The sequence below is a fragment of the Leishmania infantum genome, chromosome 34 (genome assembly GCF_000002875.2).
Source record: "Leishmania infantum JPCM5 genome chromosome 34".
Classification (NCBI taxonomy): Eukaryota; Euglenozoa; class Kinetoplastea; order Trypanosomatida; family Trypanosomatidae; genus Leishmania; species Leishmania infantum.
The window spans coordinates 54,845-80,676 of NC_009418.2; the positions used below are offsets into that span (position 1 = coordinate 54,845).

General features: G+C 59.4%; 8 protein-coding genes across 8 annotated transcripts; all 8 read left to right on the forward strand.

The window, feature by feature from the left end:
• Positions 1-222: 222 nt before the first annotated feature.
• mMDH (mitochondrial malate dehydrogenase) lies at positions 223-1,200 on the forward strand (the record flags this gene model as incomplete). Its single annotated transcript, XM_001468367.1, has 1 exon — positions 223-1,200. One exon carries the CDS (start codon positions 223-225, stop codon positions 1,198-1,200), a length of 978 nt encoding a protein of 325 aa, XP_001468404.1.
• Positions 1,201-3,220: 2,020 nt separating this feature from the next.
• Positions 3,221-4,207, forward strand: LINJ_34_0180 (conserved hypothetical protein; the record flags this gene model as incomplete). Its single annotated transcript, XM_001468368.1, has 1 exon — positions 3,221-4,207. One exon carries the CDS (start codon positions 3,221-3,223, stop codon positions 4,205-4,207), a length of 987 nt encoding a protein of 328 aa, XP_001468405.1.
• Positions 4,208-5,134: 927 nt separating this feature from the next.
• Positions 5,135-7,003, forward strand: LINJ_34_0190 (hypothetical protein; the record flags this gene model as incomplete). The annotated part of the gene is made up of 1 exon (XM_001468369.1): positions 5,135-7,003. The coding sequence occupies one exon, from the start codon at positions 5,135-5,137 to the stop codon at positions 7,001-7,003; it is 1,869 nt and encodes a 622-aa protein (XP_001468406.1).
• Positions 7,004-11,014: 4,011 nt separating this feature from the next.
• LINJ_34_0200 (conserved hypothetical protein) lies at positions 11,015-13,312 on the forward strand (the record flags this gene model as incomplete). The annotated part of the gene is made up of 1 exon (XM_001468370.1): positions 11,015-13,312. The coding sequence occupies one exon, from the start codon at positions 11,015-11,017 to the stop codon at positions 13,310-13,312; it is 2,298 nt and encodes a 765-aa protein (XP_001468407.1).
• Positions 13,313-14,136: 824 nt separating this feature from the next.
• Positions 14,137-15,612, forward strand: LINJ_34_0210 (conserved hypothetical protein; the record flags this gene model as incomplete). Its single annotated transcript, XM_001468371.1, has 1 exon — positions 14,137-15,612. The coding sequence occupies one exon, from the start codon at positions 14,137-14,139 to the stop codon at positions 15,610-15,612; it is 1,476 nt and encodes a 491-aa protein (XP_001468408.1).
• A 3,372-nt stretch (positions 15,613-18,984) lies between these two features.
• On the forward strand, positions 18,985-20,538 carry LINJ_34_0220 (conserved hypothetical protein; the record flags this gene model as incomplete). Its single annotated transcript, XM_001468372.1, has 1 exon — positions 18,985-20,538. The coding sequence occupies one exon, from the start codon at positions 18,985-18,987 to the stop codon at positions 20,536-20,538; it is 1,554 nt and encodes a 517-aa protein (XP_001468409.1).
• A 2,470-nt stretch (positions 20,539-23,008) lies between these two features.
• LINJ_34_0230 (conserved hypothetical protein) lies at positions 23,009-23,638 on the forward strand (the record flags this gene model as incomplete). Its single annotated transcript, XM_001468373.1, has 1 exon — positions 23,009-23,638. The coding sequence occupies one exon, from the start codon at positions 23,009-23,011 to the stop codon at positions 23,636-23,638; it is 630 nt and encodes a 209-aa protein (XP_001468410.1).
• Positions 23,639-24,424: 786 nt separating this feature from the next.
• LINJ_34_0240 (hypothetical protein, unknown function) lies at positions 24,425-25,432 on the forward strand (the record flags this gene model as incomplete). Its single annotated transcript, XM_001468374.1, has 1 exon — positions 24,425-25,432. One exon carries the CDS (start codon positions 24,425-24,427, stop codon positions 25,430-25,432), a length of 1,008 nt encoding a protein of 335 aa, XP_001468411.1.
• Between the last annotated feature and the right edge of the window lie 400 nt (positions 25,433-25,832).

The following is a 25,832-nucleotide window of genomic DNA, read 5'->3' on the forward strand; positions in this document are numbered from 1 at the left end:
CTTTCCTCTGCCTCGATTTCCCAGTCTCACGACGTGCAAGCGCCCGCACACTCACTCCGGTGTCTCCAGAGGTGCCCTTACGAGAGAGGAGGTGGGCTACAGGCTCTCTACGCGAAGGGCGGCGTGCATACGCAACTGCGTTCGGGGCCGCTACCCATCTTCCACAAAGACGCAGGCACTACCGCGCAAGTGCCGCCAAGTACCATTTCGTCATCGAGAGTCATGCGCTCCTCTGCGGCTCGGCTGTTCCGCGTTGCCGTCCTGGGAGCGGCTGGCGGCATCGGCCAGCCCTTGTCGCTCCTCCTAAAGTGCAGCCCTCTAGTGACGAGTCTTTCGCTCTACGACATTCGCGGCGGACCAGGCGTGGCTGCGGACCTCTCCCACATTCCGTCACCGGCAGAGGTGACCGGGTTTTCCTCAGGTGAGCTGGAGAAAGCCGTGAAGGGAGCGGACTTGGCGCTGGTGGTGGCTGGCATCCCCCGCAAACCGGGGATGACGCGCGACGACCTCTTCCACACGAACGCCAGCATCGTGCGCGATCTCGCCATCGCCGTTGGCACGCACGCGCCGAAGGCAATTGTTGGTATTATCACGAACCCCGTCAACAGCACTGTGCCAGTGGCTGCTGAGGCGCTGAAGAAGGTCGGCGTGTACGACCCTGCGCGCCTCTTTGGCGTCACCACACTCGACGTTGTCCGTGCCCGCACCTTCGTTGGAGAGGCGCTCGGTGCCAGCCCGTACGACGTTGACGTCCCCGTTGTTGGCGGCCACAGCGGTGAGACGATTGTGCCGTTGCTATCAGGCTTCCCGTCGCTGTCGGAGGAGCAGGTGCGGCAGCTGACGCACCGCATCCAGTTTGGTGGTGATGAGGTGGTGAAGGCCAAGAATGGTGCGGGCTCGGCGACGCTGTCCATGGCGTACGCGGCCTCGGAATGGTCCATCTCGATGCTCAAGGCTCTTCGTGGTGATAGGGGCATTATCGAGTACGCTCTTGTGGAAAGTGACATGCAGCGGCCACATTCTCGCTTCTTTGGATGTGCAGTGGAACTTGGCACAAACGGCGTAGAGCGTGTGCTGCCGATGCCGAAGCTGAACGCCTACGAACAGCAGTTGCTGGACGCGTGCCTTCCTGCACTCAGCGCTGAGTTCCGCAAGGGGGTCGACTTTGCCGTCAAGCCGCACCTCTCACAGGATAGTTGAGCTGCAAATGCATGCCCCACACACACGCACCGGCGCCGCCCTCCGTTGCTCCGTTTTGCTTGACTCCCTCGCCCTCAGATGTTTTCCGTTGCTTTTGCGCTATTTGTTCCGACGTGCACTACTGAGGGGGGAGAGAATGTGAGGAAGGGGGTGAGGTGCTTGTCTGCCTTTTCTTCTTCGTTCGCTCCCCTCCCTCCCACCCCGCCCCACCACACAACGCCATCGCATTGACTTGTGCCACGGGTATAGGTGTACCCAAGAAATAGTGATGTCTTATCGCGCCTCTCTTATACCCCCTCTTCTCTCGCGCATTTGGTCAGTGAGATGAGCACCGCCCTCCCCTGAAAGGGAAAGCTCATCATTGGGCGACATCTGCAAAACTGGCCAGTTGGCACACCACAGCGTGTATGCCACGCTGGCATTCCACTCACACACACGCATGCTGAACCGGTCACGATGGCGTTGTAGTGCGAACATGCATGCGTTCTCCACTTGCGCATGAGCTCGTCGTCCTGAATAGGAAACGCCTCCGCTCTGTCGGTCGCCGCGTTTGATGTGAGGACTGCATCGCCTTTTATCTGTGCGCCATCACAAGAGGTATCATTGGGGGACCCCCATCGGGAAGACTCCAATGGGGCGCCTTACTGCACCCCAACGCAACCGTCATACACACTTCTCGCGAAATAACGTAGATCTCCCCGAGGCGCGCACTACGCAGCTTGAAAAGGGGCGAGCACAGGAGGCGCCTGCGAGAGGCGCTTCAGGGTTTGCTCTACCTGGCGGGAGGAGGGAAAGACGAGGGGCGAGAACTGCCCGCTCGTCTTGGAGCTAGCTTAAGGCGCTGAGGAAGCCCCAGTTCCACATCGCCTTCCACGAGCCCCGAACTCGGAGCTCCAGTGAGCCGAAGACAACGTGGGGATTCTCATCAGCGTCTCCTCTCTGCTGCGTGTAAGAAGCTGGCCAGCGAGGTTGTGCCGGCTCAGGAATGCCGCTTCATCTTGCGAGGGGTGCGAGCTGAGATTGCCGCACTGCATGCACACGCCTCACAGCAGCCCCAGCCATCGCCGATCCCGCGCCAAATATGACCTCCGCGTTACGGGGCTGCCCTACCCACAGTGCGACGCCTGCATGGCATAAGGCGCTGCAATGGCGCTCGTGCCCGAGGACCCAGGACCAGGGAGGGTACCGAAGGACTGCCGTACGTGGCACGCCGTTCACAAACGCCGCGGAGCCTGGGCCTCCGTGATAAGCGGGCTCTTGATGGCAGTGGCAGTGCGGCGAAAAGGGCGAAGGGAAGCAGTGATGTGTTGCCGCGGCTACTATCGTGACGGTTGCTCAGTCGTGCAACACAACCGAAAATGGCGTTGACGGACGTTTTGAGAGGGTGTGGGGTAGCTCACGCAAGGTATTGGGGCACCACCGGGTGGTGACAGATGCCGCAGCCTGTGGTCCCACGTAATCCTACGCATAGAGAATTTTTCTCCGGGAACGGTGAGCCGTTGTGTTTTTGCTCTTCCGCACGCCAGGGCCCCACCCCCTCCTTACTCTCCCTCCTTTTAGCTTCAAGTGAGGGGTCAGGGGCGATGCGCACGCCGCACGTCGCGGCACATCGCTCATGCTTCGTGGTGACACTGTGGCGGTGGTGATGAGGTGTGCTGCCGTGCCGGCTGCTGACGCCTCCTCCCCCTCCCTCTACACCCCTCCCCCCTCCATTCCATACGCAGTATTCGCCATCGCCAGGGAAACCGGGTAGGGCGTGCGAAGGCGTGGGGGGATTGGCGGCGCAGTGACGGGGCTGCTACCGACGATGAAACGATTGCCCAACCTCTTCTCGCTCGCTCTCCCGCATCTCTTCTCCGCTTGCTCGGCGACGTGTGCGCCCGTGCCGCCCTGCGTACACACACGGAGCACAGAAATTACGTATATCATTCCTTCCCTCTCTCTTGTGCATGAACGCACACTTCATTGCTGTTTTTGGATATCCTCCCCTCCTCGTTGCGGCAGCGGCGGAGAAGCGGCCATGGTGAAATACGTCGACACCGGCGCCGACACCGCCGCCGGCGGCAACAAAAAGATGCGCAAAGGCTTCAAGTCAGACCGCCTAGAGAACTACAAGCGCATGCTGGCCAAGAAGAACGGCAAGACAGTCAGAGATGCCCCGACGTGCACGGCGCGACCCAAGGCACTCACGTTCGACGATTCCTCGCGCAGGGACTATCTGCTTACGCTGCACAAAAAGAAGAACGAACGACGTGTGCAGGCTTTCGTGGATGCGAAGCGCAAGCAGCGCAAGGACAGTGCCAAGACCCGGCGAGAGCAGCGCGAGGAGGCGCGACGGGCGTACAACAACTACGCCCGTGTGCCAATTTTACCTGACTATACGTACCGCCTGCCAAGGCAACAGGACGACATGTTTGCCGACGACGAGGAGAACGAGGAGAGAGAGGGAGAGGACGGCTACAGTAGCCAGAGCGCGGAGGACGGGGAGGAAGACGCCGACATGCCGTGGATAAGTATCGACGATCCGGAGGCATCGCAGAGGCGCCGGCGCGAAAAGCGGCTGGCAACTCTTCCGCACAGCGCGCACGCGATGCCCGGCGCTATGCTGGGCCAAGAGGCAGGCACCGCTGCGGACACGCACCTCCCTGTCGGCCCGTCCTCCTCCAGCAAGTTGGACAGCGAGTACGTGACGGTCGACGTGAAGCCGCTCTTTAGCACATCCAGCGGTGACGCAGCGAGCACCCGCAAAGGCGGTGACGCAGCGAGCACCCGCAAAGGCGGTGCCGCGTCCACGAAGACGCTGCCTTGCAACAACTTCGATGACCTCCCTCTTGTCGTCCGGCAGGAACTTCACCGCTTGCGGCAAGAGACGAAGGGCCCCGCAAAGACGAAACCGCGGATGCGCATGATGAAGGAGCTGGAGAAGATTCGCAAGATCCGCAAGCACTCACGCAAGGGCCACGGCAAGCGCAAAGCCTCTGGCAAGCGTAAGAATCGCAAAAAGTAGGCAATGAATTCGTGGCCAGTGGGCGATGTGTGCGCCATTCCGAGGGTCCCTGGCATCTCCCTTTCCTACGAGGCACCTGCCTCTTGTGGGGTGACTCTCCTGCCATCCGTTCTTCTGCGGTCTGCCGCTGCTACTGCGTGGTCGCGATGCCTCGACTTCGCATGTGACGTTGTGTAATGGCTGTAATTCACAAATAATTTGCGCACCACAGACGGTGGCATCGGAAAGCGCAACATCAGTGCCGCCGCCGTGTTTTCTCCCCCGCACGGCCCCGTTCCTCTGTCTCCGACTCCCTCCCTCTCTCTTGAATCGGCTGTGGTGCAACGGCGACGTACAGCGAAAAGGGTATCGTGGCTCTTGAGCCGCAGCAACCAAAAGAAAAGTGCATGTGTGCCCCTCGTCTCGCAGACGACGCGCCTCTCGAGAGCAGCGAGGAGCCGCACAACAGGATGCTGCGCGTCTGCTAAAAAAAAAAACGAACTATGCGGAGGCGAGAAGAGGAGAATGTCTACTGCGTTCTACGCCACGAGGTATGGCGCCTCCCTCCTCTTCTCCCCTGCCTTCCTGCTCCTTCGTTGCGCACATTTGCTTCTCCGTGCTCATCGCACTGTGACGGGGATGAATGTGCACCATCGACGCCACAGGTGCAGGTCGGTGTCCTGTTACTCGGACGCGCCGACTCTCTTAACCCCTCGCCCTTTCCCTCCGTCCTTGCTTACTTTTCTATGTGCTTCTTTCCAGTGCTCCGTGCGCAGCCCCCCCCCCCACGCGTCATCTACGTGCTATCATCACGAGTTCTTTTGGCAAACTAGTTTCACTGCTCCCCTCCCCCTTACCCATCGCTGTGTATCTGTCGTCGTCACCATCGGGCCCGATACGCACAGTTTCCGTTAGCACACGCACTCGTCTTCCGCGGCGTGCGTCATCATGTCGTCGCCGTTCTTTGGCGAACTGCGAAAGACACTTCACAATAGATCGTACAGCTCCTGCGACTCGCTGCCTCGCCATGCTGCATCCCCGCCACGTCACGCGCAGTACGTGGAAGCCGACAGGGCAGCGCCATCCTTATCGAAGAGCCCCACCTTTTCATCCGCCCCGCCGTCGCCAAAGTGCCCTGTGCCATGCACGCATACCATGTCGCACACAAACAGCACCGTGCCGTCCAGCAAGCTTCCTTTCAGCAACAGTGTAACCGGCAACGGAGCAGTGTTGATAGGAACGCTTGCATCATTCGACTCTGAGGCTCCAAGAGGCAGGCCAGCCTCCGCTGTTGAAGATGGTGTCGCGAGCGGCAGCAGCAGCGGCCTCTCGCGTGCCGCCGTGCTGATGAGCGGCCGCGGTGACGCATCTCCGCCCTTTTCTCCGCAGCCATCTGGCTCTGTTCTAGCAGTCTTCTGCCCCCTCACTTCAAAGGCTTGGCAGTCGGGCACCCTACGCGACGGCATCGCATTCGACGCGGACACGACGTCTAAAGTTAGCACTATATCCCCGCAAACAGGTCTGCAATCGCCATTCCTCTTTTCGTCTGGCTGGTCGCAGCAGAGCGTCTCGGCAGCGGCACAAGGCACGCCACCCTCCTTCGTGGGTACGCCGGGGCAATCCCTCATCAGCGCTGGGGCTGAAGGCGACGACGCCGAAGACATGCCGCACAGCTGCGGCGCCATGTATTCCCCCAACCACTCTGTGAGCCTCTTGCCGGCACCCAAAGCTTTCGTGCCGGTCTGCCCCGTGCAGTCGCCGGAGCCTTTTGCGACGAAATTCACCGGCTCGCCTGTCTTCGAGGTTTCTCTTACGACACCGCCAAGCATCAGGGCGCCGCGGACGGGGGCGGCGAGGGGGGCCGGCGCCACGCCAACTCAGTCCTCGTGCTTGCCGTCGGAGTCGTTGGAGCAGTATTCGCTGTTGCGGTCTCCGATACTCCACTCGTTGACACCGCTATCCATCTCACCCAGTGCACCTCTCTCACCGGGGTTTGGCTGCATTATGGGGACTGAGCAGACGCAAAGTCGACTCTCGCGCCATCGTCTAGCAGCTTCAGCCGGGTCCGAACAGCTTCCTGTGAGAACGAGCACCGAGATGCGATCGCGCGGATCCGCGGTTGCGTCGCCGCCGTCCGCTGCTGTGCCGTCCGTAAACAGTAATCATGAAACACTCAATGATCGTCTCGTCTCACCCGCGCGGCGCAGCTATCGCTGCCCACTGCCCAGCTCGAATGAGGCATCGCTCTCGTCGTTCTTCGCAGTGTACGATGCAGGGCTCCACGCTAACCTTTCGATGGCCCAGGCGAGCGAAGAGGATGCGGCGCATCGAGCCACCAGCGCCACTCTTCCCCGCGTCTGTTCATCCAAAGACACGGAAGCGGAAGAAGGCGTTGCCGCCGCCCTTGCTCCTGACACCACGGATGACCCTTTTGAAGCCTTCAGGGATATTTTGCCTGCAGCGCAGTGGGGCAGCAGCGTCACAGAGATGCCGCCTCACATCACGACATCATCAGCGCCGTTCGAAACGGGGTCTGCGTTCCACAGCGTCACTGCCTTCGCGTCAGAGGCCCATGAGAAAGACAACCATCCAAGCGAAGAGCTCAACCAGAGCAACCGCCTTTCCTGTTTTTTCATGGAGAGGCATCGCAGTACCATAGCGCATCGACCCTCAGCGGCACAGCAGCGCAACTCAGTTAACAGATCCGTCGATACGCAGCGTACGGCAAGCAAGGCGATGACGCTGCAGCAACGCCAGCGACGTTTCTCCCTGCAACAGGAGGACAGCATTGAAATCAAGCGAAGGGGCTACGCGTGAAAGCACGTGTGCCCCGCAGCGCTGCTCTATTCACTGGCCCCCCCCCCTCCTCCTCCCCTCTTCCCTGTCTTTGACTGCCTTACGCGAGTTTCTTTTCTGTTTTTTTTTTTTGGCCTCTTCCCTTTTGCGTTGTTTGCTTTACCCGTTGGCACACCTGAGCGTTTTCTTTGCTCTCCTCTGGCGTCTGTGGTTTCGCGTCCACCACCCTTTTCCCTCCCTTTCATATAGCGCCTTTCGTGTGTGCATGTGCTGGAAACGCGACCTGTCGCTCCTGTTGAATAGCTCTCTCCTTCCCTCTGCATCCACTTCCTCCGTCAGGTGCGCCTCTCTCTCCCGGTGTATGCGCAGATGAGAAGTGGGTGTATGGGGGTATGGGAGCAAGGACGTGACGGGCAGACGGTGCCGAGCGACATAGATGTCGCCCCCCTCCCTCCCTCTCCTTTCCTCTCCTCCCCAACACGTTTTTCTTGCTGGTTGCGGTGTGGCCGCGCTCCTCTCGAAGGCGTTTGTTTGCTCTTCAGCATCATCCCTTTGTTGTGTTTCTCGGCTACTGTTTATCTTGGCTTGACGAGAACCGATGACCTCACACGGCTTTCTCTTCCCGTTTTTTCGCTGTTCTCGCTTCTTGTGTTGCACATGAGTCGAGATGTACACGGAGCCGTCACTGCCGCAGAGCTTCTCTACTTGGTCGTCGCCAGCACCTCCTCTTTCTGTTAAGAGGCAGAGGAGTGCAGGCGTGTGTTGCGCACATGTGGCGTGCAGCGACACCCCCTCGCCCCTTCGGAAAAAAGGGGGAGACATCAACGGAGAAAACCACAACGCAAAAGAAATGCCTCTGCTTGACGCAGCAGCAGCAGTCGCGGATTCGCAACACCGCTTTTTCTCACTCTCCTTCGCTCTTTCTTGCTTTGTTTTTCTCTGAAGCGTTGCGCTTTCCTTTGTTTTCATGGTTTGTCTGTCCGCGTGTCTGCGTGTGCGTGCGCGGCATATAAGCAAGGATTGCAGGGGTGCCTCGGTTTACTTTGCGTGTGTCTGCGTCAACGAACAAGCAGCTCTGTGTGTTCCTTTTCGGCCTTCGCGTGACTTTTTGGGTCTCGGACGATGGGGAGGTTCGCTGGCGGATGATAGTGCTGGTGGTGTACATCGTCGTGGATAACCTCGTGTCTCCTCGGCTGGTCGCGTTTTTTCACTCATCGCCGTTGAGTCGCCCTGTGTATGTCGCCTCTTTTTGTGTTTGTTTTCGTTGTTCTTCTCTTCGCTTGGCCGCCCCTCCTGGGATATCTACTCATGTACGTGTGTGCCGCTTCTCCCCGAAAATGTGTGCTGCGTGCTGTATGGGCCTTTTCACCTCTACTATGCGTGCTTTCACTTCGTCAGCTCCTCCGATTTGGTCCGCGTTTTTCCGCTGCGCGGCTTTTCGTTTCTCTCGAGTTTATTTTGCGTTTTTGTTTTGTTTTCTAACGCGCTCAATCAACGCGGTGCTTATGTATGTAAGCAGGTGGTAGAGAGAGATTGGAGGTGAGGGAGTCGCACCCTGTTACAACGGCAGCCCCCCTCCCCCTTCTCAGGCGAGCACAAGAGTCCACACAGACTCACACAGCTTACCAACGCAGTGGCACACGCATGAAATTGAAGAAACGAAGCGTCAGCTGAGGTTCTTCAGAGGTGCACACGCGTCACGGTGCGCGCTCCAGGTATTGAGATGCGGCCACGCGCGCCTCTGCTGTCGCTCTTTTTGCTTAATTTCTCCTGTGGTGCTTTTTTGTTTTGCTTTGTGCGTGTGCGTGTGTGTGTGTGCCTGTATCGCTTCTGTTTACTTCGTTGCTTATTGTCGCCTCCTTGCGTGTGGGTCTTTCCTCATCACCGGCGCACGTCTGCTCGCCCTCTGTGTGCGTGTGTGTCCCTCTTTTTTTGTTGCGTTGTGCGCTTTACGTGGCAGCGCGTGTGCGCGCCCGCTGTGTATGGCTCCCTTTCGCGTTTGTCTGTGGGTGGATCGTTTTCCGTATGGGAGATCACACGGTAACCCCACACGTTCCGCTCGTGTGGATCACGAGGGGCTTAAATCCAAACATAAAATTAAAAAAAAAAGAAACGACGCGTGCCAGATGGAGAGGTGCGACCTGCGGATCTCGCTCGCAAAAGAGAGGGAGCGGGTAACGCGGCGGGGGGGGAGCAACAGCGAAGACGTGCGCTCCGATGTCTTCCGAAACCGACGCGGCAACCTTTGCTTCCGTATGTCGGAAAGGTCTCGTTTCACGTGGGCGTTTTGGGGCGTTTGCGCTTGAGCTGATGCCGTGCGACCGCTTTTTTCTCTTGTCTCACGCCACCCTCTGCCATTAGACGCAGCTCACAAGTCGAACGTATCCACCTCTCACAGATGCGGCCCTGTGCCTTTCTCTTTTCTTCCTTTTTTTTCTTCCCCCCCCCCCGACTTTGCTCGCACGCTTCTACGGACCCCTGCCTTGTCCCCTCTCTCTCTGCGCCGCCACATGTCACAACTCTGTGCTCTCCCATTAGCGTCTCGACTTTCGCTCGCTAATATGCCGCCTCTCTCCAGATCCTCCTCCTTCGTCTCCCCTGCACCCCGCGCGCACATGTGCGAGCTTCACCCCCTCCCTTCCTCTTCATTCCTGTCTGTCTGCCAGTGTGCGTGTGTCATGTGCTCGCGAAGGGGGCGGGGGTGATGGGGGGCGAGGTGCTGATAGAGACGACTTGATGTCTGAGTTTTTTTTGGGATTTTAAACGTTTCCTTTTCGAGTTTGTGCGTGTGTATTGTATTGTGTTGCGTTGCGTTGCTCTCTCCTCCTCTCGCTATCGGCATGCGCTCCCGCTGCACGTCTTCTCTTCTCATTTCTTCAATTTTGCATGCTTGAGTCTCGCCTTGTCTTGCTCTCCCCCCGTTTGCTGCGTTCCGCTCTCTCTTCGCGTCTTTGCGTCGGTCGCGCAACAAAGTACTGATGCCATCGTGAGCCCGGTGTTCCTCGGAACGGGCTTCGTAAGCACGGCGCCTGCTTGCAGGTGCCCTCACCTCCCTCTATCCCTTACTCTCAGCGCCCTCGCATCGCTCTCCTTACTGCGACGGTGTACACGGGCGCATGTGTGGAGGTGGCACCTTTGTGAAGGCCTGATCAGTTCAAGGGCCAGGGAGCGGAGGGGGTGGGTAGGAGATGATGCAGAGGGAGGCGGCGCTGCGTGGGGTGGTCATCTGCTGGATGCGTGTGTTTGTGGGAGGTTGTTCCCCCAAAGGCGCCCACCCCACCTCTCCTTCTCCTATTCATCTCCCACCCACCCCCCACAGAAACGAAAAGAATCGGTACAACACCGAGGTGCGGGATGGGTGACGTACACACGGACTCGATACGGTGGCCCGTGCATCACCTGTGGACCCCCTCGCTTCCCCTCCCTTTGGCCTCCCCCCTCCACTCCCACGGCCTCGTGTTGCACTGCGCAGCTCATTTGTTCATCACGGCACACACTCTCTCACCACCTTCCCCTCTCTCTCGCTTGGCACGTCATTTATTCGGCCGCACTGACGGACATCGGCACTGTCGAGCACAATCCCAGGACAATTTACACAGACACACACACACACACACACTGCTGACGCTTGTGCGAGCGAGCGTCAGTGTGTTCTCTACTGGCGCTGGCTTTGCAGTTGTTTCGCTGGAGAGATAGAGACGGCAGTAGCTACGCACCAGCAGCAGCAAGCGGAGGAAGGAGGGAGAGAGAGAGAGCTCTGCCGCGGTAGCGCTCGCAGCTGTCAGCGCTCACTGCCGCATACGCACAGACTTGCGCACGTGTACCCTATCTGATAGGTAAGGCTGGACAGTGGGAATGAGGTCTGCGATAGCGCTGCATGCTGCGCGAAGGTGCACCCGACTCACGCAGTTGCCAGTCATGAGCGCATATGTGATGCCTCGTCGCTGCTGCGCCTCCACCTCCTCCTCTTCGCCTCTGTCCGTCTCAGCCGTGGACGGGCCAACTCTGCACCCAAGCGTCGCATCTGCTCACATGCACGCCAGCTGCCTCCTGGCGCAGCTCGTGAGCGAGCAGATGCCATCCTCTCTGGAAGCGTTGGTGTCGCTGACGGAAGAGTGGTGGGGGTTAGTCGAGCGGCTGGTGCAACTGCCGGTGGTTGCTGCCGATCTGGGCCAGCTGCTGGTGGAAACCGCACACGCGGAAGAGGTCCAGCGTGATCATGGCAGCGCTGGGCTCGAGGAAAAGGCTATTGCGCAGTGGGAGGAGTGGGTCTGGACCAGTGTTCCCCGCACGGTGCCTGCCCCTGCTGCGCGCGAGGCCGCTGTAAGCGAAGATGCTTTGCCTGTTTCTCCTCCCGACATCCTCTCCTTTACGCAGTTTGCGGACCTTCTGCACTCTTACGATCGCTATCGTCTCGGGGTCCGCTGGGGTGCGTCCCGCCCCAGTGGAGACTGGGCGTCACGTGGAGGGGCCGTCGCTGCCGCTGCCTACTACCGCCGACGTTACTTCCTCCACCCGTGGCATGGTATGCACTGCCCCGCCGGCGCGGCCGAGCAAATGCCTTACGTGCATGTTCTGCAATGGATGTTGGCGCGGAAGGGAAGCAGTGTCGAGGCGTCGCCAACCGCGGCAGAGCTGTGGGAGCGCCACCGCGCACTGGAACCATTTCAACCATCTTCGTCTTCTTTCAAGGCCTTGGATGTGTGCTGCCAGAGCGGCTACGTGTCGGACTTGCTCATTCGCGCTGGGGCCGGCGTCGTGGTGGCAGCCGATGCCGACCCCACCGCACTCGCCAACGCAGAGTCTACGTATCATGAGTGCGTGCGTGAGGGCGGAGGCAGAAGCCGGAATGCTGTGCTGTACACCCGCCGCTGTGAAGGGTTGCCTCGGCCAACGGCGGCGCGCGCCAGCCGCCGCAGCCCGTCCGCGCCAAAGAGAGGTGGTGCCGGTGCTGACGTTGGAGCTGGAGTGCAGTCGACGAGCGCGTCCGCGGCTGAGCGCCGGCGCCGGCGGGCCAGGGAAGAGGGACGAGGCTACAGCGGATTGACCTGGCCCAGCGAGGAGAGATCCATCTCGGGCGCCGAGAGCGCCGACGCGGACGCTTCCGCTGGTCCATTTGATGTGCTGTACATCCACCCTCCTAGCGCAGTATCCATCTGGCCGGTCGCAACGACGGAGCAGTTCAACCTGCGCAGAACGATGTGGTGGCACAAGCTGAATCACAGTGTGGAAGCCGAGGGGCTGGACGCAACTCTTCTCCTTCCGTATCTCCCTTGCACTGCGGCGCCAGCACTCGCACGGCACAACCCTCTCGCCACGCGCTCCGGCCTGGAGCGGGCGCTTGATGCGCTTCGTGCGGATGTGACGGAGCGCAGCGCGGCTGCGTCCCCGTCTGGTGACGAGGCACTGCGTAGCGGCGCCCTCCTAGCCGATGAAGGGTACGTAGTGCTAGTACTACCTCGAACCTATGACACCGACCTCCTGCTGCGCGGCGAGATGCTTGGGGCACCTTCGTTGGCGGACTGGGCGGTGCCGCAGCTGGACGGCTACTACGATCTGATCCTCCGCCGACGCTGTGGCGCGCACGCTCCCCCGTCGGCGAGCAACGCAGCGCAGTCGTCGAACGGGGTGGATGGCATGCTCTTAGGGGCCTTTCGTAATGCGCAACGCCGATTCGAGAGAGCCTCGAGTGGCGCGTCTGCACAGTGGGCTGCGGAGTTGCAGCGCATCTCCCGGGAGGAGATGTGGCATGATGTGCTAGTGCTGCGCAAGAGCCGGACAATGGCCCGTCGGTGCGCCGCTCCGCATACGGAGGGCTTGGGGCAGGACAGGGCGGCGGCCGCCGGCACGGTACAGTGGGAGGACTCTTTCGAGTACAACGAGTACTACCCTCGCGGTACGGTTCCACACACAAGCCACCACTGGACCGCCCTGGTGCCCACCTACTCGTATCTCGAGGAGGACTTCTACGAGTCTCCGAGTGCCGCGCGCAACTTCTTGGCGGTGGGCTACCCCGTCTCAGCCAACTCAGCAGTGACCGCCGGCTATGGCGTGCCGGTCGGCGCGACCCCAAGAGCCGCCGCAGCGGGGGAGCACAATCCAGCAACCGATGGTGTGAAAGAAGCTTCGCATCTGGCGTCTGCGAACTTCCACACCGTCTTTGCGCAGGAGCTGCGCACGCGGCGCCGCTCGAAGCTGCGCAAGCTGGCCCTGAGTCCACTGGAGCAGCAGGAGTGGTATATCGATGAGAAGCTGGTGAAATCGAGTGCTGCCAAGCTGGAGCTGCTCAACGAACTCTCCAAGTGGGATCTGAAGGACTACGATAAGTGAAAGGGAGAGTTACGGATGAGTGACGCACGAGCGCGTTGGATGGATCCCGTGCATGCCAGTGTGCCTGTTTGTGTGTGTGCGTGCGCGGAGGGGGTTGATAGCCTCTTCGGTCACTTCCTTAATGCCAATTGTGCGCGTCGTCTTCACAGAGTTCAGGCAATGTTTTGTCTTGCTTGCTCGTGCCCATGTGTGCGGGCAGTCTGCAACGGCGGTGCTGCGGAAGGCGGATGTGCGGATGGATAGGAGGAGGGGGGTTGAACACCGCAGCAGGAGTCCACGCCGCCACCTCTTCGCTCCTCTCCGCCGTCTCCACCACACCGTCCGCATTTCCTTGTGTGCCGGCTCTAAGCCTCTGCCACCCTGACACACATGCGCAAAGGACCAGAGAAGGAAAAGAATATATTAGCGTGGTTTGTGGTGCAACGAGAACACTTCAGTTGGCATGCGTGTCATCGTGCCGCGCGTCTTTGCCTTCGTTGCTCGCCTCTGCCTCTACTTGTACCATTGCCCATGCCTCGGTTGATTGCACCACTCCTCACGCTCCGACCTTCCCTGTCTTCGTGCGCGCCACCGCCCGTGCCATCCCTTCCCCATCTACGCCCCTTTCAGCAACATATTATCACCGCCTTTCAATCTGTGCCCTACCCCACTCCCTCGCCTTCACCGCCTATCCCCTCCACCACTCCCAGCAGCACTGCTCAATCAAGCATCTAAGCCTCCCCCCACACACACTCTCAGACGTTTTATATATCTCTTTCTGCACACGAACACACACACACACACACACATTCATCATTTCTATTTTGCACGTACACATCGCAGCCATGACGGAGGAGATTGTCGCCCCTGCCGTGCCGCAATTCGAGAACGGCGAGCCCAGCTTCGAATACGACCACATCTTCCGTTGCTTCAAGGGGAGGGGCAACGGCCTGCTCTTTCGGATGGTCAACACGAAGCAGAAGAAGTGGGCCTTCTACAACGACACGGCGGACACCATCATGCAGGTCAGAGCTCGTTTCAGCCCGGATTGCAAGGTGGAGAAGCTCAACCGCGCCCGCGCGACACAAGTGCCGATCGGCACGGAGGAACACCCAGACCTGTTCGAGACGGTTGTAACACTGGAGGTGCACCCCTTCGCGACTGAGCCGTTCATCAAGGGTGATGTGAACGGGTTCGAGCTGGAGTTTCACACGGAGCAGATTCCGGTGAACGACGTGAAGTTCATGAACCGCCACCGCATCTTGCCGCGTTACGACAAGGTGTACAAGTGCTTCAAGAGCGAGGGCAACGGTCTGTTCTTCCGCCTTGTGGATGAGAAGGACAACAAGTGGTACTACTACAACGACACGCACGAGTTCCGTATGACGGCCACGGTCAGCTTCCCCAGCGCGGACGAGGTGAAGCCGCTCGGCAACACGGAGACGGTGCCGGTGCAGGACGATGAAAGCGAGGTGGCCTACCAGATCACGGTGGAGCCGGGCAATGCGGAGCCGTTCATTGAGGGCGTACCCGCCTCGTACCACCAGACGTTCAACGCGAACCCGATCGACGAGAACTGCCTGGACCCGAAGGATGTCCAGTACATCAACGGCGAGCCGGACAGCAACATCATCGACCCCAGCCAGTGCAAGGTGTACAAGTGCTTCAAGGAAAACGGCAACGGGCTGCTTTTCCGCCTTGTGGACGAGAAGGCCGGTCGCTGGGCCTTCTACAACGACACGCATGAGTATCTGATGAAGCCCAAGGTCCGCTTCTTTGGCGGAGCGGCCGTGGTGCCCGGACCGGACGCGCAGGTTTCGCCCGACCCGGAGGAAGAGGACACGGCTGTGATCACGGTGGAGATCCCCCCATGCGAGACGCGCTTGTTTATCGAGGGCCGCCCCGCAAAGTACGAGGTGTCCGTGGTCGCCGACAGCATCCACAAGACCGCGCCGGAGGAGAGCCCGGAGTTCGTTAATGGTGAGCCCGACCGCAAAGTCGTGAACTACGACGCCGTCTACCAATGCTTCAAGGACAAGCCGGAGGCCCGACTCTTCCGCCTCGTCGACTCCAACCGCCAGCAATGGGGCTTCTACAATGACACGGCCGACGTCTTCTTCGTCGCGCGCTTCACCTTCGACGCCGAGGGCAAGGTCCGCGCCCTGGGTGACACGGAGAAGGAGCAGAACAGCGACAACGAGACCGAGTACCTTGTCTCCATCCCACCAATGGAGACGGTGGCGTTTGTTCAGGGCGACGTGAGGGGCTTCAAGTCGCAGTTCACTGGCAAGCGTAGGACGTCCGTGCCGACACCTGCGTAGAGATGCGCACTCGTGGTCTAAGGGAGCTCGTGTACAGCACAGCCCTTTGCACTTTCCACCTCCCATACGCGCGACGGAAGTGAGCGTAGTTGCGGCGTCGTGCGGAGAGTGACTGTGCGTTGCGAAGTAGAGGAGGGGAGGAGAGGGAAGGTGAGCAGACGGGGGGGAAGGGAAGGAGAGGGGGGTGTCGGCCGCGGATGTGGCGCTTCCCACACATCTCTGGCTTCGGTGCTTTTCCCGCCCAGCTCTCCCTCTCTCCCACCTCCTACCGCGTTGACACATGCAAACGCTCAGGTCCGCCGCCCCCTCCTCTTCTCGCTCTTTTCTGTTTGTTCTTTGCTGGTGTCTTCTCTCTCCTTGTCTTTGGCAGGCCCGCATGTGCGCCTGAGCTTGCAGGCTTGAGCGTCCGCCGTGCCCCCTCCCCCTGCAAACGCGGCGGGGTCGCGAACTAGCCGATAGGACGGAGGGCCCAGGGGCAGATCGCACGCACAGACAGACACTCACTCACTCTGATCAGCGCGACCAATGTGGTAGAACAGTTAGGCATGGCAGGGATGCGATGACGAGAGGGCGTGCTCGTGTTCGTGTGTGTGTGTGTGTCTGTACGCATGCTTTTGTGACAGTGCGCGGGCCTTTGAAGTCGATGCCTGCAGAAGTAGATGTTCGCTTCGCCTCCTCGTCGACGACAAGGCTACACGGATGGGGCTGAGGCAGACGGCGGACGACATACACACTGATGTCATCCGGATCTCGAGCCTCTCGTGCCCCCATCATTCATGTATTCGCTTCTTTCATCTTGATACTTCTTCTTCTCATGTGCCGCGCCCACCGTTATCGAAGTATAATATTCCGTGCGTATGCATATATATATATATATATACATGTATGTGTGTGTGTGCCCTTATATGTGAATCTCATCTCTGTTTCTTCCTGTTGCTGCTGCAGCTTACCCTCTCTGCATCTCTCTCGCTGTAGCACCCGCGGCTCTCTCACACTCATGCACACCGATACGTGCGGAGGTGAGCGCACGTATCGGCAGGCAAGCATGCAGCTGCACACACCAGACACGCCTACCACACGCACTTGCTGAATACCACACACAACAGGATACTTGTGCATTATTTGTCTTTGTATTTTCCGTTTTCGTTCTGCGTTTCTCTTCTCCACCTCATAGTTGTGACGCATCAAGATTGGGTCTCACCCTTTCCCTCCCCACCCCTGTACAGCGGAACAGACATACACGCAGGTATACACACACATGCCCAGCTACACCGATCTGACATGCAAGCGCGCATTTTTTTTCGCTGGCCTCCGGTGTATCGCTGCCCCCTTCCCCCTCCCTTTTTCCCTCCCCTTCACCCACCCACTTGCGTGTGTGTGCTATTCGTTTCTCCTGTTCGTTTTATCTATTTTTGCTTTCTTCTCCTGAAATGTCCCCCCCCCCTCTCTCGGTGTGCGTGCGTGCGTGCGTGGGTGTGTCGGTGCGTGTGGCCGGGCTCTTCGTCTTTCTCTGGAGGCGTCCGCCTTGCTGGTCTTCTCGCGCTCTGTTCCTCTTGCCTTCGGCGATTTCTCGTGTTCTGCCGGATCCGCATAATGCGCATGCACGGCTTGCCTTGTAAGCTGGGCACACTACGGCGTGACTAAACCCCCTCCCCCAACTCCCTGGCACACAGTGTACGCCCACGAAACCGTAGCTGACCCTCCCACTTCTCCTTCCTTTGATTGTGTTCAGCGTGCCTTGATATTATGCTGCTCTGGCTGTTGCGTGAGCGTGCGCGCGCGCGGGGTATTTCATGCGCGAGAAGGGGGCGAGGAGTGTGTCTGTCTGTCTCTGTGTGTGTCTGTGTGCCGGTGTTGCCGCCCTTCTTCCCTCCTCATTTCACCCACCTATATCCCCCCCGCCCATCTCCTCTCCACTTTCTCCGTCTTTGTGTCAAGCGGATGCCATCACAGCGCGACGGCTCGCAGAAAGAGCTGAGGAGGGAAAGGTAAATCACGGATCGGCGATCCGCTCTCGCACACGTGTAGACATAAGCGAGGCGCGCACACACACACACACTCACGCAAAAAGCGAAAGGAAGAAAACGACCCGGTGCAGGCATGGTGAGAGGGGTGAGGTGTGTGTGTGTGTGTTTTGGTGGGCGGCAGCCTGAAACGTGGCTGTGAACATCAAGAAGAAGGCGGTCAGCTCCCAAAAAGACACTCGAGCCGGCGTCTGGCGCTCTGTCATCCGCCTACAAGTGTTCCGTCCGGTTGCTTTCGCAAGTCGCGCCCTCTCCCATCCGCGTTCTCACCCCCTCCATGTGTACGGGACGGCCCATTGCAAACACGCGCATCCACGGCGTAGGTACCCCATCCCCCTCTCGCCCCTTCTCCACCTACTCGTCTCTCGCTCCCTTCACTGCTCCTGTCCGCGCGCACCGGAGCTCATCAAGCTCACCTTCGACGTCTGCCGTTGGCCAGTGCGAATCGGACCGAAACAACAAGAACAACAAAAAGAGGGCTCTTTTCGGCACAAGAGTCCACGAAAGCTAAGAAGCAGAGGATCATCACACACGCACACGCGCGACGCGAGAGGCACCGCCAGGCGCTTCGCCGCCCAACACCCTCCTCCTCCTCTCCTCCCGCGCACTCTCTTAGGGCATTTTTTTGCCGCTTGTATTGTATCCCCTAGTCGCACAGTCGAGGTGCGTAGGGCGCCCATGCAACTGCAGCAGCAGTGAGGCGAAGCCCACGAACTCGCCTGCCCCAGTGCCGCGGTTGCGAGCCTGTATGTTTGTGTGTGTGTATGTGTGTCTCTCTGCTGAGTAGGAACCGAAAGCTTATCTTCCTAGAGGCAAGAAACAAGCAAACAGATAGACAAGCAGCGCTGAACGGAGGGACAAGCTGCCCACCGACGTGCACACACACTGTCCTACACGCACTCACACGCGCGCAGATCAAGGTCCGCAGCACACAGCGAGGAGGAACTCAACGGCTCATCCCTCCTTTTTTTTTCCACTCTCTATCTCTCCTCCTCTCTTGAGAAGGTGTTCACAGACTAGCATTTTGATCATCTCCAGCGACAGGGTAGACAGAGCCGCATCGCTCAGTCACAGTACGACCCGACTCGCCGCAGATCTCGCACAGTTTCGTTGTCTCCTACAGATTTTCCCTCCGCTTGCCAGTGCACTTGAGCGGGGCAGAGGCAATATCGGCTACTTCTGGTGCGCCGCGCACACATAGACGCGCTTGGCGACTGGAAGGGAGAGGGAGACGAGACGCAGCACTCCAGCCGCTCCCCGGCTCATTAGCTTTGTTGTATTATTTATTTCCAAGGGGGGCGCGTGCCTCTGCAGCTGCGCTGTGCTCAATTCGACAGCGGACTGGACGATGACCGAGCTCGTGCCACCAGAGGCGATACGATTCGCCAACGGCGAACCCCTTTGCGCGTATCAGGAGTGCTACCGGTGCTTCGACGGCCGCGACATTCTCTTCCGCCTGGTGAACGTGGAGAAGAAGCAGTGGTTCTTCTACAACGACACCACAGACACGATCGCGCATGTGTGTGCCGTGTTTTATCCCGGAAGTGTGATCCGACCGCTGCAGCGAGCAGATATGCACGTCATCCCTGGCCCCACCGGCGTAGCAGACGAGACATGCTCGATCGAGGTGACGCTGGACATCCAGCCGGGGTTTACGGAGTCGTTCATCGAGGGAGAGCACAAGGGCTTTCACCTTGAATTTCGGACCGAGACCGCGCCGACAAAGGAGGTCGTCTTCGAGTACAGACGGCCGACGGTGCCATACGATAAGATCTACCGCTGCTTCAAGAACGGCAATGGGCTGCTGTTCCGCCTGGTGGACGAGCGCGTACGTCAGTGGTTCTTCTACAACGACACTCGTGACTTGATGATGAAGGTGAGCGTGGCGTTTGCGAATAGCGCAGAGGTGCGCCCACTGGGATGCACCGCCCTTGGGGTGCCGCACGCCGACACCGCACCTGAGAGCGTCGTCTACACCCTCCTCATCGCGCCTGGTTGCACCGAGCCGTTCATTGAGGGAAATCCAGTGACATACACGCTGGAGTTTGCCGCCGAGCCGCTTGATGCTCCAGTCACGCCTGCCTTGGAGGAGCCGGTGCAGTATCTGCACGGGTGCCCCGACGTCGCCGTCATTCCACACCAGACGCACGTGTTCAAGTGCTTCAAGGAGCACGGCAACGGACTGCTGTTCCGTGTCGTTGACGATGTAAACACAATTTGGGCCTTCTACAACGACACGCCAGATTACGTGATGACAGCTAATATGCGCTACCCGGGCACGAGCGACATACGCCTTGCTCCGGGGGTGCAGGTTATCGCCGATAGCGAGCGCGAGGGCGGTTTTGTTGCAGCGGTCGAGGTGCTGCCCCTCGCGACAGTGCCGTTCCTCGTCGGCGCGCCGGAGCAGTACGAGTTGGCCTTCGCAGCCACCCCTGTCGTCCCTCTGACGCCGTTGCCAACCACTCCAGCGGAGCCGAGCCCCCCACCTCAACTTGCCGCCGCAGCGGATACGGCTACGACGGTGCCTCCGGCGCTGCCGGTACCCGAAGAGGCACCCGTGTACTGCAACAGCGGACCGGACCTCACCGTGATGCCAAACATCGATGAAGTCTACAAGTGCTTCAAGGACTACGGGAACGGGCTTGTATTCCGCCTCGTGGACAAGGTTCAACGCCGCTGGGCTTTCTACAATGACACCACCGACGTTGTAGCCTTGGTGAGGGTGCAGTTTTCCCCCGGAGCGCGCATTCAGCCGCTGGGGCATACAGTGCTGGGCTGCGACCTAGAGAGCGGTAGCGTCCTTCACGAGCTCCGCGTGAATCCGCTCGAGACGGCCCTCTTTGTGGAAGGGGATGTCGACATCTTCACCACAAAGTTCGTGGCTGAGCAAATACAGACCTGACGGCTTCCTGCCACATCGTCGCCCGCGGTGGGGACTCGAGCGAGCGAGAGAGCGAGAGAACATTGTTCCTTAGTGCTCCCCTGTCGAGGTAGAGACGGTGCGAGGTTTCGCTGCACCCCCCCCGCGCTAGGCAACCATCGTCCACATCTGCCAGACATGCACACGCACGGTGACACACTGCTGTGTTGGACGCTTTCTCTTTCTTTCTCCCTCCCACACCCCTCGCTCTCACAAGCATATTCCTTGCACGACATCTAATGTTGGTGTGTATTGCCCTTCACGATGAAGACAGCGGTATCGTCTTGGCCGCGAATACCTCTGTCGTCCTTGCCGGTCCTCTCGCTCTCCTTAATGTTTTTTTTTTGCCCTCTTTCCTTTGTCTTACGCGTGTGCGTGGCAGTCGTGGCTTGTGTGTCGGTGCCTCACCTCCCCCGCTACCGCTGATGCCGCCTCAACACCTCCTCTCCCCCTTGTGTCTTACCTTTTTGTAGATGAGGAGTCGCCACGCGGTGCCGCTGAAGCATAAACGAAACAACGCATCATCGCGCAGACAGCATCTTCTACCTTGCCACTGAGTAGCGGTCACTCGTGTGAGTGTCCAGGCTACGGCAGGCTGCTGATTGGTGATGGGGTGTGCGGCAGTGTGTGTAGCGGAAGGGAACATAGATGCTTTCTGTGGCCAAAAAAAAAAACTGAAAATGCAGAGAACGCGCGATCGCGCACACATGCAGAAGAGTCGGCTGTCGTCTCGCTTGATAACACCATGCGTCTATTCCGCTTTGTGTTGTCTTCTTCTCGTTGTCGTGTGAATTCGTTAGCGGGATGTGGGACTGTAAGGGTGATCATGCGTGTCTCTCGGACGTCCCTCTCATTCCACAGATAGCCTCCACCCCCCCCCCCTCCCTTCCTCCTTCCTCGGCAGCGGTGTACCTTCTCTGTCTGTATTTCTGGGAGCTGTTCTCTCCCCCCTCCATACGTGTCTACTTGCCCACTTTGGTGTTGAATTCGTTCTTTAACCATGTGCCCCGCAACGGAGGAGTTGCATGAGCCTCTACGTCTTGTGTACCTCTTCATGGCCAGGCGTCTCGGTCGGCTGCCATTCTCCCCTTTTCCGAATCGATGTAAACGTTTGTCTGTGTGGCTGCGTAGCTGCGCCGCGAACCCTTTTGGGCTCTTCCGTGCGGCGGCGCACCTCGCCACCGCCGACTCCGGCCAAAAATGTGTGTGCCATCCTGTGATGAGGCGTTTCTGCGTCCTCGCCCCTCCTCTCTCATTTTCTGTTTGGCTGTGCTTTCCTTTTTGTACAAGTATTACTGATGCTGCTCTTCCCGCCTCAATCGGAGAGGGTGCAAAACTGGGTGAGAATGAGTGTGGGAAGCAGCAGTGTGTGTTTTTGGGGTGACTAGACGTGCGTGACCGTGGTGGCGGGGAGGGCACATCCCAGAAGGTATGTGTGGGGGTGGGAGATGAGGGCTGCGCTGCAGCGCAGCCCCGACATTCGCGGCGCGTGCGCAGCAGGATTGCTTCCTCATGGGAACTGGGTGAAGTGATACACGCGCATTGCTGTAGCGTTGAAGACTTCCACTCTCACGCTTATGGACGCTCCCCCCTCCCTGTGGCGCTGTCGAGGTGCCTCCGCCTCCCTCCAAAGAAGCGATGGGCCCGTCACTGACGCTTAAATGCGGGTGGCGTTGTGTCCCAGCCTTGCCTCTTCGTTTGGTCGTGCGCGCCCCCAATCCTCCCTCCCTTCCGCTGTAGCAGTGGTGAATGCGCTGTGGCAGCCGCTCTTCTCTCGTTGTTGCTTCCACCTTTGTCTAATCATCACAGCTCTACCTCACGCACGCGTGCGCCGGTGTACGTGCTCTGCGCACGTGGTGGACAATGCCTCCTGCGCGCGCACACGTCTCCAACGCCGCGCCATCTCTTCTTCCCTTGGTCACAGTCCACGCCAGCGCGCGCTCAGCTGGTAGGGATAGGCAAAGGGAAACTGCAAAGCCATCTCGGCACGATGGTGCGCATACAGATATGGTGCATCTTCGGGTGTTTGCCTAGGAAGCTGTCCGCGGCCGTTTGTGCTTGGCGCGACTCGTTTTGCTTCTCTCCCCATTCTCCTGCCTTCTCAACCCACGTGCCATCGTCGCTGTGTCTTTGCGCGACTCGCTCTTCCCTCCCCCCCCACCACGAAACCGGTGCGAGCGCTGCTGGTCTCACCGCTTCTCGCAGGAGCGCAAACAACTTCTAAGCTCTGGCCTTCGCACAAAAAAACATATCCTCACCAAAGGTAGAGCATTAAACGCGTTTTTGTCTTCTTCGCTGAGGCGTCGCCTTCCCTGTTGGCCCCCCCCTTTCCTACCTGTCACCCTCCCACGCGCAACCGTCGCCCACTTTGGCCCTCTCCGACCCGCATACGCCCACGCGTTTTGGTGCAGCCTCTCTCTGGCATTGACGCTCGGCGTTTCACTTGGCGAACATGTCCACCAGCGGCCCATTGGTGCCCCCGATCAGCTGGGCACAGCGCCCCGAGTACGTCCTCATCACGATCCCGCTCCAGGACACCACGGGTGTTAGTGTGGAGATCAAGGATGAGGGGAGGGAGCTATGCTTTGCCTGCAGCTCGCCCGAGCACAAGCAGTACGCGTGCACGATCCACTTTTACGGTGTGATATCCTCCGAGGAGAGTCAGCACGTGGTGCGGCCGCGTCAGATCGAGCTGAAGCTTCGGAAGAAGTTCTCCAAGTCACTTGAAGATGCCAGCGACGACGAAGTGGAGTGGCCGCGGCTGACCAAGGAAAAGGCCAAGTACCCCAACATCAGCATCGACTGGTCTAAGTGGAAAGACGAGAACGACGACGAATGCGCTGCAGATGACTTGGGGGACTTTGGCCTCAGCGGCGGCGACGCAATGGACGGGCAGTACTCGGAGATGCTCAGTCAGCTGATGCAGGCGCAGGGCCAGAAGGATGCGGAGGAGTCGGCAGGTCTTCCACCCGGCACCATTCCTGGATTTGGCTCGGCACGAGGGCAGGAGGCCACTCATGGCGCATGTGCGGTGGCCGGAGATGACGACGGCGATATGCCGCCGCTCGAGGAGGACACGTGAACAGGGGCGGAGCGCCTGCTCAATCGACCTGTGGCGGCGCTGTGCCGCTGCATCGACGCCACCCCATACCAAGTCGTTTCTCGCTGACCCCCCCCTTCATGTGCACGTGTAGTGTCGTGGGCAGCAACGCAGCCTGCGCGAGGTGCACAGCTTATAAGAAAAGAATGTTTCTGTAATGCGTCGTCACCCCCTATTACCACCCGACCCCGCCCATGCACGCAGAAGAGGCGAAGCGGCGCGCAAAGGAAGGCCTGCAGCTCTCATAAGCCACCTTGCACCAGGACTCGTTGAGAAAGGGCAAGCCGGGGGACTGTCGACCGCGCCGCCGCCGGCTGGAGCGCGTGGCCCAGTTCTGCGCCCTTCCCCCAGCATGAACGCCACAGGGATAAGGATGCACCGACACACGCACATATATATGTATCTGTGTTGATGCAGTTCGCGTCTTGGGGTTTTCGCCCTTCCACTTTTGTGGTGTACGGAGCCTCATGGAGCGCGAGTTGACCCCCCCTCCCCCTCCTCTCTCATTGGCCGCTCTGCTGACGCCCTCGTCACTCAAGCACCTGCGTGGGGCTCTGCCGGTGGACCCTCTCGCCTTTGCCGTCCCCTACCCTTGAATTCCTGCCCTTCTTTTCACTCGCTTACGGCATATATGCATGTGCATTCGACTAACGTTTGCACGCTTGACTTCACCCTTCGTTTTTCGGCTTTGACAGCAACGCGGAGGGCGCGACCTCATCACGACGCGAGGGAAGGGGTGTCGAGGCCGCCTCCATACTCGAAGCGACCATGTGGTGCACAACTACACAGCGCCTGGCGCTCCTCGCGAGCCTCCTGTGGCTCGTGTCAGGTGTGCAGGCGGCCATCTCCTTCAACCTTAACAGCGTCGATTACCCTGTGTATGTTGACGAGAAGATGTCGGCGAAGGAGTACGCCGTTCTTCCGGGAGGCGGCAGCGCATGCTTGCTGTTGTCCCTGGACAACGGACTGGGCGGTGTCGTGCGCTTCGCCTACTCGTCAAACGTGTCGAACCTGCACTGGCGCTCCGATGTGCTCGTGTCGACCCACCAGCCGAGTGCCTCGCATCCATCCGTAGCGATTCTGGACAAGGCCGACGCCGTCATCCAAACAAAGCTCTACAGCGCGGAGGAGTTGGAGCGACGGAACAGGGCGGGTGGGGCGGTGCAGCAGTCTCGGACCACCGCGGTGAGCATTCGGCCGGCGCAGGACGGCACCGGCCCTGCGGCAAAGTTCATTGATGGCAACTATGCCGTCTGCTTCCGCCTCATACGCTCCAAGGCAGCAGCACAAAAGCCGTCGTCGACGCAGTACGAAGAGGTGAAGGTTCAGCTTTTCGAGGTAGCCTCCACGCGCCACTCCACCTCCACGTACATCTCGAGGCTTAACGACGCCGCCGCGAACTCGCAGAATGGCAATGGGGCAGCAGGGGGCACCATGGCAGAGGTGAACCGTGAATATGCAAAGATGATTCGGTCCCTCTTCCGCTCGAGCAGCTCCGCCGATCTGCGCAAGCTTCTTGACGAGGAAGAGCCAGTGTCATCAGAGGAAGTGAAGAGTCGGCTTGAGGAAATCAGGGCCCTGCAGAAACAACTTTTCGGACTCTATAACAACTTCGAGTACCTGGAGAGTCGCTTCCGGCGCATGCGTGCCACCGCCGAGACAACCTTCAGCCGCATTTGGCTTTGCACGCTCTTCACCTTGGCGGTCATGGGCGGCACGGTGTGGTTCACCTTTCACTACACGAAGAGCATCATCATAAAGAAAAAATTGATCTAATCGGCGGAGGTACCGGTGACGGCGCAACCCCACCGCCTTTCCCCTTTCGCTCTCCGTGCTTGCTGGGTGCGTATGTGTGGGTGCATGTCTGTGCACATCCGCAGGGGATGGGCGAGTCATGCAGAAAGAGAGAGACGAAGATGGGGCTGGGGAGAAGCAGACGCAGGCCACTACTCGGACACACGTGTGCGCCACCGTCCTCCTCCGCATCTTTGATTCCTCTTCTCTCCCTCTCGATGCTCTGCGGCACACGCACATGCGCCTCGGCTTTCTCGGTTTTCGTTTTGTTTGGAAAGCGGACCTGGGTGCGTGAAAGTGCGTGTGCGTGTGTGTATCGAAGCCAGTGCAGCGCACGTCGACAGGTCTTCGTGTTCGTCTACAGACGGCCGTAGAGGAGGGA